This window comes from Heterodontus francisci, chromosome 6 (assembly GCF_036365525.1).
Source record: "Heterodontus francisci isolate sHetFra1 chromosome 6, sHetFra1.hap1, whole genome shotgun sequence".
NCBI classification, from domain to species: Eukaryota; Metazoa; Chordata; class Chondrichthyes; order Heterodontiformes; family Heterodontidae; genus Heterodontus; species Heterodontus francisci.
In genome coordinates, this window is record NC_090376.1 from 463,543 (window position 1) to 479,708 (window position 16,166).

Sequence of the window (16,166 nt, forward strand, 5' to 3'; positions counted from 1 at the left end):
TTGATATACTCATCAACACTGACACTGCAGAGAGGAATGTCTGCTTTGGAAACCTGCGAGGGCTGTTTGGACAGAGTTTGCTGAGCACAGAGCCAGGACTGAGTACCTGATATGCAGCCTGCCAGCCGTTTTCCTGGGAGTTCTGCTGCAGGGGAGCGTAGGCTGGAGTAACACTCACTGCAGAAATGGTTCATATCCAAATCACAATCTGGGACTGAGCCACCAGTCAGATGAGATGTCTGGATTGGCCCACAGGGATCAATAACCCGGGTTCCTTTCCACACAGTAACTCCATCTGCTTGGCCTCAATCCTCTCCCAATCAACTCTACAATTGCACTTTACTCCTGTCGACCTGTTGCCTCCAACTGTGATATCCTCGGTCACTCAGGACACATAGAACAGTACAGCACAGTACAGGCCCTTCGGCCCACCATGTTGTGCCGAACCTTTCACCTACTCTAAGATCAAACTACCTACCTACCTTCATTCTACTATCATCCATGTACCTATCCAAGAGTCGCTTAAATGTCCCTAATGTATCTGCTTCTACTACCACCGCTGGCAGCGCATTCCACGCACCCACCACTCTCTGTGTAAAGAACCTACCTCTGACATCTCCCCGAAACCTTCCTCCAATCACCTTAAAATTATGCCCCCTGGTGATAGCCCTTTCCACCCTGGGAAAAAGTCTCTGGCTATCCACTCTATCTATGCCTCTCATCATCTTGTACCCCTCTATCAAGTCACCTCTCATCCTTCTTTGCTCCAATGAGAAAAGCCCCAGCTCCCTCAATCTTTCTTCGTAGGACATGCCCTCCAGTCCAGGCAGCATCCTGGTAAATCTCCTCTGCACCCTCTCGAAAGCTTCCACATCCTTCCTATAATGAGGCGACCAGAACTGAACACAATATTCCAAGTGTGGTCGAACCAGGGCTTTATAGAGCTGCAGCATAACCTCGCGGCTCTTAAACTCAATCCCCCTGTTAATGAAAGCCAACACACCATACGCCTTCTTAACAACCCTATCAACTTGGGTGGCAACTTTGAGCGATCTATGGACATGGACCCCAAGATCCCTCTGTTCCTCCACACTACCAAGAATCCTGTCTTTAAGCCTGTATTCCGCATTCAAATTCGACCTTCCAAAATGAATCACTTCACATTTTTCCAGGTTGAACTCCATCTGCCACTTCTCAGCCCAGCTCTGCATCCTGTCAATGTCCCGTTGCAACCTACAACAGCCTTCCACACTATCCACAACTCCAGCAACCTTTGTGTCATCGGCAAACCTGCTAACCCAGCCTTCCACTTCCTCATCCAAGTCATTTATAAAAATCACAAAGAGCAGAGGTCCCAGAACAGATCCTTGTGGAACACCACTGGTCACCGAGCTCCATGCTGAATACTTTCCTTCTACTACCACCCTCTGACTTCTATGGGCCAGCCAATTTTGTATCCAGACAGCCAACTTTCCCTGATTCCCATGCCTCCTTACTTTCTGAATGAGCCTACCATGGGGAACCTTATCAAACGCCTTCCAAAATCCATATACACCACATCCACTGCTCTTCCTTCATCAACGTGTTTTGTCACATCTTCAAAGAATTCAATAAGGCTTGTGAGGCATGTTCTGCCCGTCACAAAGCCATGCTGACTGTCTATAATCAAACCATGCTTTTCCAAATAATCATAAATCCTGTCTCTCAGAATCCTCTCCAATAATTTGCCCACTACTGATGTAAGACTGACTGGTCTATAATTCCCAGGTTTATCCCTATTCCCTTTCTTGAACAAGGGAATAACATTTGCCACCCTCCAATCATCTGGTACTACTCCAGTGGACAGTGAAGATGCAAAGATCATCGCCAAAGGCGCGGCAATCTCTTCCCTCGCTTCCCGTAATATCCTTGGGTATATCCCGTCTGGCCCTGGGGACTTATCTGTCCTCATATCATTCAAAATTTCCAGCACATCCTCCCTCTTAACCTCAACCTGTTCGAGCATATCAGCCTGTTTCACGCTGTCCTCACAAACGACCAGGTCCCTCTCACTAGTGAATACTGAAGCAAAGTATTCATTTAGGACCTCCCCTACCTCCTCTGACTCCAGGCACAAGACACTGTATGATACTGAGGCTTGGAGATTGGTGTGAGGGACAGGGAAGGGGGCAGATCAGGAGCAGAGGGGTGGAGAGCGGAGGAATGGGGTGAGGGTTGGGGAAGGAAGGGAACGGTGGGGGACAGGGCCGGGAGAACAGACCCTGAGGTTCCATAATATAAAAGCAAAATACTGCGGATGCTGGAAATCTGAAATAAAAACAAGAAATGTTGGAAACACTCAGCAGGTCTGGCAGCATCTGTGAAAAGAGAAGCAGAGTTAAAGTTTCGGGTCAGTGACCCTTCTTCTAATTTCTAATATTTGTTAGTTCAGAAGAAGGGTCACTGACCCGAAACGTTAACTCTGCTTCTCTTTCCACAGATGCTCCCTGAAGTTCCATGATCTCTGAAGCTGTGAGCAGCAGTGACCCAGGAATAAACCGTCAATCCAGGAAGAGTCCTGGACAATTTTGGGTGGCCTGACTCGGGCTTCATTTCTGTTGGTTGCTTTTTAAATGGGTGTGATGCAATTGAAGCTCAGAGTGTATCATTTTCTTTTATTAAACACTGGTTTGGCCTCAGCTGGAGTATTGTGTTCAGTTCTGGGCATCACACTTTAGGAAGGATGTCAAGGCCTAGGAGAGCAGAGGAGATTCACTAAAATGGTTCCAGTGATGAGAGACTTCAGTTAATATGGAGAGACTGGAGAAGTCGGCATTAATCTCCTTAGAGCAGAGAAGGTGAAAGAATTAATCGCAGTGTTCAAAATCATGACGGGTTTTGATAGAGTAAATGAGGAGAATCTGTTTCCACTGGTAGGAGGGTCGGTAACCAGAGGGACACAGATTTCAGATAATTGGCAAAAGAACCAGAGGGGGAGATGAGGAGAACTTTTTTTTCACACAATGAGTTGTTGTGATCTGGAACGCGCTTCCTGAAAGGGCGGTGGAAGCAGATTCATAAAGAAAAGCTCAACAACATAAGAACATCAGAATTAGGAGCAGAAGTAGACTATTCAGCCCATCTAGCCTGCTGTGCCATTCAATAAGATCAGGACTGATCGCAGACTACAACTCCACTTTCCTGCCGACTCTCCATCTCCCTTGATGAGGACAAATTACAAATCTGTCTGTCTTAGCCTTGAATATATTCAACAATGGAGCATGCATGTATATAGTGCCTTTCAGGCCCACCACACATTCCAATTTAGACCCAATAAAGTATTTTTGACGAGTCACTGTTGAAATGTAGGAAACGTGGCAGCTGATGACTCAGTACTCCTCCATGTTGAACACCACTTGGAGGAAGCACTGAGGGTGGCAAGGGCACACAATGTACTCTGGGTGGGGGATTTCAATGTCCATCACCAAGAGTGGTCGGTAGCACCACTACTGACCGAGCTGGCCGAGTCCTAAAGGACATAGCTGCTAGACTGGGTCTGCAACAGGTGGTGAGGGAACCAACACGAAGGGAAAAACATACCTGACCTCGTCCTCACCAATCTGCCTGTCGCAGATGCATCTGTATTGGTAGGAGTGACCACCGCACAGTCCTTGTGTAGACAAAGTCCCGTCTTCACACTGAAGATACCCTCCATCGTGTTGTGTGGCACTATCACCGTGCTAAATGGGATAGATTTAGAACATATATAGCAATGCAAAACTGGGAATCCATGAGGCGCTGTGGGCCATCAGCAGCAGCAGAATTCTACTCGAACACAATCTGTAACCTCATGGCCTGGCATATCCCCCACTCGACCATTACCATCAAGCCAGGAGACCAACCCTGATTCAATGAAGAGTGCAGGAGGGCATGCCAGGAGCAGCACAGGCATACCTCAAAATGAGGTGTCAACCTGGTGAAGCTACAATGCCAGACTTCAGCCAATTCGATGCACTCTGCGTGATATCAAGAAACGACTGAAGGCACTGGATACTGCAAAGGCTATTGGCCCTGATAATATTCTGGCAATAGTACTGAAGACCTGTGCTCCAGAACCTGCCGCACCCCGAGCCAAGCTGTTCCAGTACAGCTACAACACTGGCATCTACCCTGCAATGTGGAAAATTGCCCAGGTATGTCCTGTACACAAAAAGCCAGACAAATCCAAACCGGCCAATTACCGCCCCAGCAGTCTACTCTCACTCATCAGTCAAGTGATGGAAGGTGTCATCGACAGTGCTATCAAGCAGCACTTGCTCACTGACACTCAGTTTGGGTTCCGCCAGGGTCACTCAGCTCCTGACCTCATTACAGCCTTGGTTCAAACATGGACAAAAGAGCTGAACTCATGAGGTGAGGTGAGAGTGACTGCCCTTGACATCAAGGCAGCATTTGACCGAGTATGGCATCAAGGAGCCCTAGCAAAACTGAGGTCAATGGGAATTGGGGAAAACTCTCTGCTGGTTGGAGTCATAACTAGCGCAAAGGAAGATGGTTGTGGTTGTTGGAGGTCAATCATCTGAGCTCCAGGACATCACTGCAGGAGTTCCTCAGGGTGTCCTAGGCCCAACCATCTTCAGCTGCTTCATCAATGACCTCCCTTCAAACATAAGGTCAGAAGTGGGGATGTTCACTGATGATTGCACAACGTTCAGCACCATTCGTGACTCCTCAGATACTGAAGCAGTCCTTGTAGAAATGCAGCAAGACCTGGACAATATCCAGGCTTGGGCTGATAAATGGCAAGTAACATTCGGGCCACACAAGTGCCAGGCAATGACCATCTCCAACAAGAGAGAATCTAACCATCTCCCCTTGACTTTCAACGGCATTACCATCGCTGAATCCCCCACAATCAACACCCTGGGGTTACTGTTGTTCAGAAACTGAACTAGCCATATAAGTAAAAACAAGAAATGCTGGAAATACTCAGCAGGTCTGGCCGGATCTGTGGAGAGAGATGCAGAGTTAACGTTTCAGGTTAGTGACCCTTATAGCAATATAAATAACGTGGCTACAAGAGCAGGTCAGAGGCTAGGAATCCTGCGGCGAGTAACTCACCTCCTGACTCCCCAAAGCCTGTCCACCATCTACAAGGCACAAGTCAGGAGTGTGATGGAATACTCTCCACTTTCCTGGATGGGTGCAGCTCCAACAACACTCAAGAAGCTCAACACCATCCAGGACAAAGCAGCCCACTTGATTGGCACCCCATCTACAAACATTCACTCCTTCCACCACCGATGCACAGTGGCAGCAGTGTGTACCATCTACAAGATGCACTGCAGCAATGCACCAAGGCTCTTTAGACAGTACCTTCCAACCCCTCAACCTCTGCCACCTTGAAGGACAAGGGCAGCAGATGCATGGTAACACCACCACCTGCAAGTTCCCCTCCAAGTCACACACCATCCTGACTTGGAACTATATCGCCGTTCCTTCACTGTCACTGGGTCAAAATCCTGGAACTCCCTTCCTAACAGCACTGTGGGAGTACCTACCTCACATGGACTGCAGCGGTTCAAGAAGCCAACTCACCACCACCTTCTCAAGGGCAATTAGGGATGGGCAATAAATGCTGGCCTGGCCAGTGACACCCATATCCTGTGAACAAATAAACAAAAAACCTGCGGAGTATTTCCGCACTTTCTGCTTTTCCAATTTCCAGCATCTGTCGTATGTTGCTTTTATTTTTGTTGATTCATTGGCGAGTCCCATATTATGTCACAGATTCTGCCCTTTTAAACATTTCCATTATATTGAAAATGTAAACCTTTAATTACGCATTCCACTATTGCACAGTGTAAACACCCAGTAACAATTTGCACAGGCAGATCCCATTATAAATCTGAACATCGGAATTTATCAAAGAAGGAATGGTCATGATGTAATATTTTTATTACATTACACATAAGTTACATTCCCAGAAAATAAAACACTGAGACAAAGATTTGTACAAATCAATAGATTTAATGAAACGCCTGTTGATAAAAGTTGGACCAATATGGCACAGAGATTAACTAATGTCCCGCTGGGGCTGCCATTAAACAAGACTTTCCATTCACCTTCAGATTCATGCAATTCTGTTACATCAGAGTACAAAACACAGTTCTTATATTACAAAGTGTAAAAATAAATAAGGTCTTTGTATCTTCCGCACGTTTCTGAATAAAAATAGGAGAAAAAACAGAAGTCGACTGCATCCAGACCACAGTCACCACTCCTCTAGTCAGGCCCCTCCTGTCGGGTCAGGTCCCTCCACACGGTTAGGCTTCCCCAGGGTCCAGTGTTTCAATGTCCTGTCCAGTGAACGACTGAGCCACACAAACAAGAAAGGCTCGGCTCCAGCCTCGGCCTGCACAAGATTATTGATCTCAGGCCCAACTGGTGTCACTTAGCTTACAGGGAAGGGGGAAATCAGTCAGGATTCCTGCTCCTGATCACTGACAAATAACCCCTGATAGAAAGAGCAGATCTATAATTTCTAGGGTTAAACACGGAGAACTGGCCATTTTCTAGTGTGTGTGGGACCGTACCCCAGTGAGAGTCAGTGTGTGTGGAACCCGTACCCCAGTGAGAGACAGTGTGTGTGAAACCCGTACCCCAGTGAGAGTCAGTGTGTGTGGAACCCGTACCCCAGTGAGAGTCAGTGTGTGTGGAACCCGTACCCCAGTGAGAGACAGTGTGTGTGAAACCCGTACCCCAGTGAGAGTCATTGTGTGTGGAACCATACCCTAGTGAGAGTCAGTGTGTGTGGAACCCGTACCCCAGTGAGAGTCAGTGTGTGTGGAACCTGTACCCCAGTGGGAGTCAGTGTGTGTAGGACCCATACCCCAGTGAGAGTCAGTGTGTGTGGAACCCGTACCCCAGTGAGAGTCAGTGTGTGTGGGACCCGTACCCCAGTGAGAGTCAGTGTGTGTGGAACCCGTACCCCAGTCAGAGTCAGTGTGTGTGGAACCGTACCCCAGTGAGAGTCAGCGTGTGTGGGACCCGTACCCCAGTGAGAGTCAGTGTGTGTGGAACCCGTACCCCAGTCAGAGTCAGTGTGTGTGGAACCGTACCCCAGTGAGAGTCAGCGTGTGTGGGACCCGTACCCCAGTGAGAGTCAGTGTGTGTGGAACCCGTACCCCAGTGAGAGTCAGTGCGTGTGGGACCCGTACCCCAGTGAGAGTCAGTGTGTGTGGAACCGTACCCCAGTGAGAGTCAGTGTGTGTGGGAACCGTACCCCAGTGGGAGTCAGTGTGTGTGGGACCCGTACCCCAGTGAGAGTCAGTGCGTGTGGGATCCGTACCCCAGTGAGAGTCAGTGTGTGTGGAACCCATATCCCAGTGGGAGTCAGTGTGTGTGGAACCCATATCCCAGTGAGAGTCAAGGTGTGTGGAACCCATATCCCAGTGGGAGTCAGTGTGTGTGGGACCTGTACCCCAGTGACAGTCAGTGCATGTGGGCCCCGTACCCCAGTGAGAGTCAATGCGTGTTGGACCCGTACCCCAGTGAGAGTCAGTGTGAGTGGAACCCGTACCCCAGTGAGAGTCAGTGTGTGTGGAACCCATATCCCAGTGGGAGTCAGTGTGTGTGGGGCCCGTACCCCAGTGAGAATCAGTGTGTGTGGAACCCGTACCCCAGTGAGAGTCAGTGTGTGTGGAACCCATATCCCAGTGGGAGTCAGTGTGTGTGGGGCCCGTACCCCAGTGAGAATCAGTGTGTGTGGGACTCGTACTCCAGTGAGAATCAGTGTGTGTGGAACCCGTACCCCAGTGAGAGTCAGTGTGTGTGGAACCCATATCCCAGTGGGAGTCAGTGTGTGTGGGGCCCGTACCCCAGTGAGAATCAGTGTGTGTGGGACTCGTACTCCAGTGAGAGTCAGTGTGTGTGGAAGCTGTGACTGAATAAGAAATTGTGTCTTTTTCTAAATCAGGGCATGAAATGTCTCCAAACATCAGAATGCTCCATTTAGCAGAAAGTTGTCCCAGGTGTTGAGCAGCAGAGGAACTCTGAGACTCTGTGTTATTGGCGGTCAGTGTTTCCCAATCTACCTTTGGACATTGATCCTTACTGTCCACTCCCAGAGCCCCCAGCATTCACCCCATTGTACTTCCATCTTCCCCATACCATATATCTGGACACTCCTTCAGCTCAAAAATGGAACATTCTAGATGCAGTCCAATGGAATGAGTGGATGTTCAGAACACAGGTTGATGGAAGCATGAATGCATTTGTGTGGTGCTGCAGAGCGGATCACTGGTGGTTTCACAGCGAGAATTCTGGTCTCCAGTTTGATGCCTCTGAGTGGCTGATGAGGTCTCAGTGCTGGAAGAACATCAGTACCTGCACACAGCCCCAGTCCTTACTGTGCGTCTCGAATACAATAAAAATATTAAACATATGCAAATGTGATTGGCGGTGCAATGATGTCATCTACTACTGCATCTTGCAAAGTATTTTAGATGCAATTTACCAACTGGCCAGTCTTCAAAGGGCATGGAGAGGGAATCAGTCCTTTAACAGTGCCCTGGTAAATTGCAAACACCACTTACACAACAGTTGTGCAAATTAAGGATGAGAATAGGAAAGTGAGGGTTCACATCCTTAAAGTTAGAATTCTAATCTTTATTTACAGTGGATTCTCCTGAAATCACCTCTGGCTGATCAGGATTGTTTGGAATCCGGGCACAGGTCAGGGGCAGCATGTCACATACACTGTCACATGGTCACTGAGTGTCACAAAGCACTGTCAAATAACACTGTCACACTGTCAGAATGTCTCATAGTCATACTGTCACTGAGTGTCACATAACTGTCCCACTGTCACACTCCCGCACACTGCTATATAATACTGTTATACTGTCACCGTGACTCTGTCACCTAACACCGACACACAGTTACTGTCTGTCATGTAATACACAATGCAGGAGCTCTGACCACATTAGCACTCGTCTGGATTGCCAGCCAGAAACACAAGAATGTGCAGCTGGATATGTGACACATTTCCACAGATATTAATTTCACCAAAAAAAGAGAACATTTTTAACAGAATTGTTTTCAAAGCCAATACATTTCTGGGAATATTTGCAAGGGGACATTTCAGAGGTGAGGGCAGAGTTCAGGGGTGAGGGTGTACGAGTCCTTGGAAACAGCTGTTAAAGAGATTGTCGTGCAGCCATGGCTGAGTTCAGAGACCCACAGGCTGTGAATTTGTTCATTCACTGCAACATGTAAAAGTACTTGTGAGAGGAGCTAACAAGAGTAAAGGGAAAGTCTCACATCAAAACAATTAAAGAGGTTAAATAGGAAAACTGTATTTCCCTCTCCTGCTTAACAGGAAAATCCTAACTGGGACCAGGATCAGGTTTCTGAGCTCTCCTTAATCCTAACCCTCAATGAACCTTGACCCTCAATGAACCCTGACCTGCACTGAATCCTGACCCTCACTGGACCCACCTGACCCTGACCCTTATTGGACCGTCCTAACTCTAACCCTGATCCTCACTGAACTGTGAGCCCCACTGAATCCTCCTAACCCGAATCCTAACTGTAACCCACCATTGGTGCTGTGAACTCACTGGGCCCTAATACTACAAATATCTACAGTCCATCCTGTTGTGGATCTCCCATTGCTAAATAGCATTCCATGCTTCACTCAATCTTTACCTACTGCTTTTATTACATTAAAGCACTATATAAATAAATTATTGTTCCTTCCACAGTCTGCTTTTCTAATACTTGTGTTTTCATCAGATAATAACTGGTATTTTTGACCCAGAAGCTGATGACAAGGGCTATAACACAGGGTATAGTTCCACGGGCTTCACACACTGAGTGCTCTTCCGTCGCCGGCAGAGGCAGTTCACTTGGTGACAGGGAGGTTTTTGGGAGAGACAGAGCTTTGTCAGAAGTGAAACACTATAACCTCTTCATTATTCTCGGGAGGTCTGCAAGACACTGCTCCAATCACAGACTATGTGTGTGAATGAGAGAGTGTGTGTGTGAATGAGTGTGTTTTCATTAGAAAGACGGAGGTTGAGGGGGGACCTGATTGAGGTGTACAAAATCATGAGAGGTATAGACAGGGTGGATAGCAAGAAGCTTTTACCCCAGAGTGGGGGAATCAATTACTAGGGGTCACGAGTTCAAAGTGAGAGGGGAAAAGTTTAGGGGGGATATGCGTGGAAATTTCTTTACGCAGAGGGTGGTGGGTGCCTGGAACGCATTGCCAGCGGAGGTGGTAGACGCGGGCACGATAGCATCTTTTAAGATGTATCTAGACAGATACATGAATGGGCAGGAAGAAAAGAGATACAGACCCTTCGAAAATAGGCGACATGTTTAGATAGAGGATCTGGATCGGCGCAGGCTTGGAGGGCCGAAGGGCCTGTTCCTGTGCTGTCATTATCTTTGTTCTTTGTGTGTGAGTGTATCTGTGTGTGAATGAGAGAGTGTGTGTGAATGTGAGTGTGTATTGGTGTGTGAATGAGTGTGTGTGAGTGTGTATCTGTGAATGAGTGTGTGTGTGTGTATCGGTTCTGTGTGTGAATGAGAGACTGTGTGTGAGAGTGCGAGTCTGTATCTGTGTGCGAACGAGTGTGTGTGTGTGAAAGTAAGTGCGTCAGTGATAGCTGTCCTTGTCCTGAATCTGCGAACAGCGAACAGGGTGAAGATAAATCATATCCAAGAGGTCCCATCAAACACTCCCAGGCCAGGTACAGCACGGGGGTTAGATACAGAGTAAAGCTCCCTCGACACTGTCCCCCATCAAACACTCCCAGGACAGGTACAGCACGGGGTTAGATACAGAGTAAAGCTCCCTCTACACTGTCCCCGTCAAACACTCCCGGGACAGGTACAGCACGGGGTTAGATACAGAGTAAAGCTCCCTCTACACTGTCCCCGTCAAACACTCCCAGGACAGGTACAGCACGGGGTTAGACAGAGTAAAGCTCCCTCTACACTGTCCCCGTCAAACACTCCCGGGACAGGTACAGCACGGGGTTAGATACAGAGTAAAGCTCCCTCTACACTGTCCCCATCAAACACTCCCAGGACAGATACAGCACGGGGGTTAGATACAGAGTAAAGCTCCCTCTACACTGTCCCCATCAAACACTCCCGGGACAGGTACAGCACGGGTTAGATACAGAGTAAAGCTCCCTCTACACTGTCCCCATCAAACACTCCCAGGACAGGTACAGTACGGGGTTAGATACAGAGTAAAGCTCCCTCTACACTGTCCCCATCAAACACTCCCGGGACAGGTACAGCACGGGGGTTAGATACAGAGTAAAGCTCCCTCTACACTGTCCCCGTCAAACACTCCCGGGACAGGTACAGCACGGGGGTTAGATACAGAGTAAAGCTCCCTCTACACTGTCCGAATAATTCATTTAAACCCCATTCTTTGATTAGGCACCCCCGTCCCCCTGCTCCAACTACCTGACATTTTTCTCTCTGTGTTTCTGAATCAGGTTGTGTTCAATCTCCTGGTGATACTGAATTTAGTGCTGCTTTTGTTCTGTGGACCTGAACACAGTACAGACTGGAATGTTCTGTGGTTTGTTTCTTAGACTGATGTCATTTCTTTGCACAATGTCACACTGTTCAGATGGCTGCACCCAGTCATCTTGGCCCAGTCTCTGCACCTTGTGATTGAGAGTGAAGGCCATGGGCAGAGAGCAAAGTGGAAGTTAAATTCGTAGTTCTGGTTCCTCGGGATTGTCTAAAGAGTGTTCGGTGCTAATAATGGAGGTTGAAGGTCCTTGGGAAACGTCGAAGGGGGATACAGCGGGTGATCGAGCAGCCAGGGGTGAGAGTGAAGGGGAGAAGCTGGGAGACATGGCTGATGATGCTATAGAGGCATCACTGGTGATGGGGGAACGTGGCATCGCTGTCACGTGACTGTGGGTCCGACCTACGGCCAGTCGAGGGGGCACGGACATAGCGTTTGGGTGGGCCACAGAGGTGATGAGTGGAGGAGGATCGATGCGAGGTTTGGGGTCAACTTTGGGTTTTGACTGGAAGTGTTTGCGAGGTGCACTCTCGTCCTTGAGTCTGGCAATCTCGGTGAAGACACTGGCCAATGGTTGGAACTGTGGGCACCAGTTAAGGAGATAGTCCCAGTTGTAGCTGCCTCTCAGCTCCTCATCACTGGCCACAATAGCTGTCAGTGATCCTTGGGCTGAAGGACGACCATCTTCAGCAAAGACATAGTCCTTGGCTTGACAAACTCCCAGCCCCAGTCCCATTCCCATATATCCACCTCCATCATCTCTGTACACCTGCTGCTGCATTGGCATCAGGAGGCTGCTGCTTTTCTTGTGTTTAAACCACTCCATTCCTGGGTCAGTGGAGATGTCAGACATCTGGTCAGCATCTTGCTGAATGCCAGAGTCTGGGCCACGTGTGGACACGTGTTCCTGCATGGAGCTGCTGATACTGCTTACACGTGGATATTCATTAATCATCCGAATTTCATCGTCTTCTGCTGCCTCTGCCGAGCCACGGCCACTGGAGTGGGAGGGATCTATCGAGTCACCTCTGCTATAAGGGCCTCCCACCACTGTGGGCTCGGCTGAGTATCCTGGCAGTGTTTGGTGGTAGATACGGTCACTGGCTGGCAGTGTGGCATCATCCGCTCCCAATTTCTGTAACGTGTTGTCTTGAATGTTGTTGAGTTGTGAGCAGGTTTCCTCGTGATTTTTTTTCCTCCTGGCTCGTACAATCACCAGAGCCAGGCCAATGATGGCGAGGATCCCTCCAATGCCCAGAGATGCTGCCAAGGCAACAATCAGCAGCAAGTTCACCTCAGGAGCCAGTCCAAAGGAGGTCTGGGTAATGTCAATACTTGCTTGGGTGATACTTGATCTGGAAATAGCCAATGGGCTCTTGGCTTGTATGTTGAGCGTCATTGTCCGTGTTTCTCTCTTGGATCGCTTGCTCTGGTGTCTCTGACTGTCCATCTTGAGAATGATGTCACCTGTGGTTTTGTTCAACTCAAAATATTGTGACGGTGTCAACAGAGAGTAGAGAACGATCCCATCCAGACCTCCGTCCTCGTCTGTGGCCATTACTTGCCCAATACTCTGGCCCTTCTTTGCATTCTCTGAGACGGCGAAATTGTACGTTGGGCTGACGAACACGGGATCGTACTCGTCCTCACCGGTGACAAGGACCTGGACAGTGACAGTGGCTGAGGAATTCCCAGAATCCACTGCTTTCACCACAACCTGGAAGGTGTTTAGCTTCTCGAAATCAAAGGAGACTTTTGTGCGGAGTGCCCCAGTGGACTGGTTGATGTAAAAAATGTCTTTGTCTTTTGCGAGTCCTGGTTGGGAGACGGGCTGGCTGATTATTGAGTATTGTAGTTCACCAAATATCCCGCAGTCAAAGTCGATGGCGTGGACTTTGGTCACGAGCGAGTGTGCTGGCAGGTTTTCCCGGATGTTGGTGCTCAGTGTTTCCATTGGGAAGAAGGGGTGATTATCATTCACATCCTTGACTTCCACTGCCAATGGGACCAGTGCAAAGTTGGTGCGAGGACCCTGGCTATCGGTCACCTGGATGATGAAGATGTGTCGATCTCGAGTCTCTCGGTCCAGCGACTTCACCAATCTCACGATTCCCGTCATCTCACTCACCTCAAACTGCCCATTCTCATTGCCAGAGGTGATAGTGTATCGGAGGGCTGAGTTAGGGCCTGAATCCACATCATGAGCTGCCACTCGGACTATCTCGGCTCCCTCGGCAACACTTTCACTCACTGTCACCTTGTACTGTGTGCGGTTGAAGACAGGAGCATTATCGTTTACATCTTGGATCGTTATGATGGCGGAAACGATTGCACTGCGCTGAGGGACACCACGATCTGATGCAGAAATGGTTAGATTGTATATGGGCACTGTCTCAAAATCCAAGGCATCGAGGAGGACAATGGAGCCCAGAGTTTTAAGATGCCCATCTACAACCTGCACTCTGCTCTCCATCTGGAAAACATTGGCGATGTTGCCACTGACAATGGTATAATCCAGGCCACTGTTGTCACGTGAAGAGTCAATGTCAATGGCCTCGAAGGTGAGGATTGTGCTCCCAGGACTCAGGTCCTCCAGAACCTGGGCTGCATACCCTCCATGGCTGAAGGACGGTGAATGGTCATTGATGTCCAGGACCTGGATCTGGACAGTGGTATAAGAGGAAAGAGCAGGAGAACCTCGGTCTCGTGCCTCAATCACCAAGTCCAAAGGCTCCGAGACCCCTAACTCCACTTCACGCACAGTAAACAGTGTTCCTAAAACAGAGAACATAAGTCATTGAGTTATAGAGTTATCCAGCACAGAAACAGGCTCTTCGGCCCATCGTGTCTGTGCCAGCCATCAAGCACCTACCATTTCTAATCCCATTTTCCAGCACTTGGCCCGTAGCCTTGTATGTTATGGCGTTTCAAGAGCTCATCTAAATACTTCTTAAATGTTGTGAGGGTTCCTGCCTCTACCACCTCTTCAGGCAGTGTGTTCCAGATTCCAACCACCTTCTGGGTGAAAATATCTTTCCTCAAATCCCATCTAAACCTCCTGCCCCTTATCATAAATCTACGTCCCCCGGTTATTGACACCTCCGCTAAGGGAAAATGTTTCTTCCTATCTACCCTATCTATGCCTCTCATAATTGCGGATACCTCAATCAGGACCCCCTCAGCCTTCTCTATTCTGAGGAAAACAACCCTAGCCTATCCTGTCTCTCTTCATAGCTGAAATGTTCCAGCCCAGGCAACATCCTGGTGAATCTCCTCTGTACCCTCTCCAGTGCAATCACATCCTTCCTATAGTGTGGTGCCCAGAACTGTACACAGTACTCCAGCTGTGGCCTAACTAGCATTTTATACAGCTCCATCATAACCTCCCTGCTCTTATATTCTATGCCTCAGCTAATAAACGCAAGTATCCCATATGCCTTCCCAACCACCTTATCTACCTGTGCTGCTGTCTTCAGTAATCTATGGACAAGTACACCAAGGTCCCTCTGACCCTCTGTACTTCCTAGGGTCCTACCATCCATTGTATATTCCCTTGCCTTGTTAGTCCTCCCAAAATGCATCATCTCACACTTCTCAGGATTAAATTCCATTTGCCACAGCTCCGCCCATCTTACCAGCCCATCTATATCGTCCTGTAATCTAAGCTTTCCTCCACCCTATTATCCATTGTCTCTCGAGATAAGGAGGCCCAAAAGAATTTACAACATCACCAGTTTTTGTGTCATCTGCGAACTTACTGATCATACTTTCTATATTCACGTCTAAATCATTAATGTACACTACCAACAGCAAGGGTCCCAGCACCGATCCCTGCGGGTACACTGCTGGTCACAGGCTTCCAATCACAAAAGCAACCCTCGACCATCACCCTCTGATTCCGGCCACTAAGCAAATTTTGGATCCAATTTGCCAAATTGCCCTGGATCCCATGGGCTCTTAACTTCTTGATCAATCTCCAATGCGGGACCTTATCAAAAGCCTTACTGAAGTCCATGTAGCGTACATCAACTGCTTTACCCTCATCTACACATCTAGTCACACAGAACAGTACAGCACAGGAACAGGCCATTCGGCCCTCCAAGCCTGCGCCGATCTTGATGCCTGCCTAAACTAAAACCTTCTACACTTCCGGGGACCGTATCCCTCTATTCCCATCCTATTCATGTATTTGTCAAGATGCCTCTTAAACGTCGCTATCGTATCTGCTTCCACCACCTCCCCCGGCAGCAAGTTCCAGGCACTCACCAACCTCTGTGTAAAGAACTTGCCTCGCACATCCCCTTTAAACTTTGCCCCTCGCACCTTAAACCTATGTCCCCTAGTAACTGACTCTTCCACCCTGGGAAAAAGCTTCTGACTATCCACTCTGTCCATGCCGCTCATAACTTTGTAAACCTCTATCATGTCACCCCTCCACCTCGGTCGTTCCAATGAAAACAATCCAAGTTTTTCCAACCTCTCCTCATAGCTAATGCCCTCCAGACCAGGCAACATCCTGGTAAACCTCCTCTGTACCCTCTCCAAAGCCTCCACGTCCTTCTGGTAGTGTGGCGACCAGAATTGCACGCAATATTGCAAGTGTGGCCTAACTAAGGTTCTGTAC

At 48.6% G+C, this 16,166-nt stretch overlaps 1 protein-coding gene across 1 annotated transcript in view; it reads right to left on the minus strand.

Annotated features, from left to right (window-relative positions):
* Nucleotides 1–6,025: 6,025 nt before the first annotated feature.
* LOC137371067 (protocadherin-16-like) overlaps nt 6,026–16,166 on the minus strand; it is a 579,474-nt gene continuing 569,333 nt past the window's right edge. The window contains exon 20 of the mRNA XM_068032966.1: nt 6,026–14,317. Coding sequence (XP_067889067.1) covers nt 11,721–14,317 — 2,597 coding nt within the window. The 3' untranslated portion in view covers nt 6,026–11,720. The remainder of the gene's footprint in view (nt 14,318–16,166) is intronic.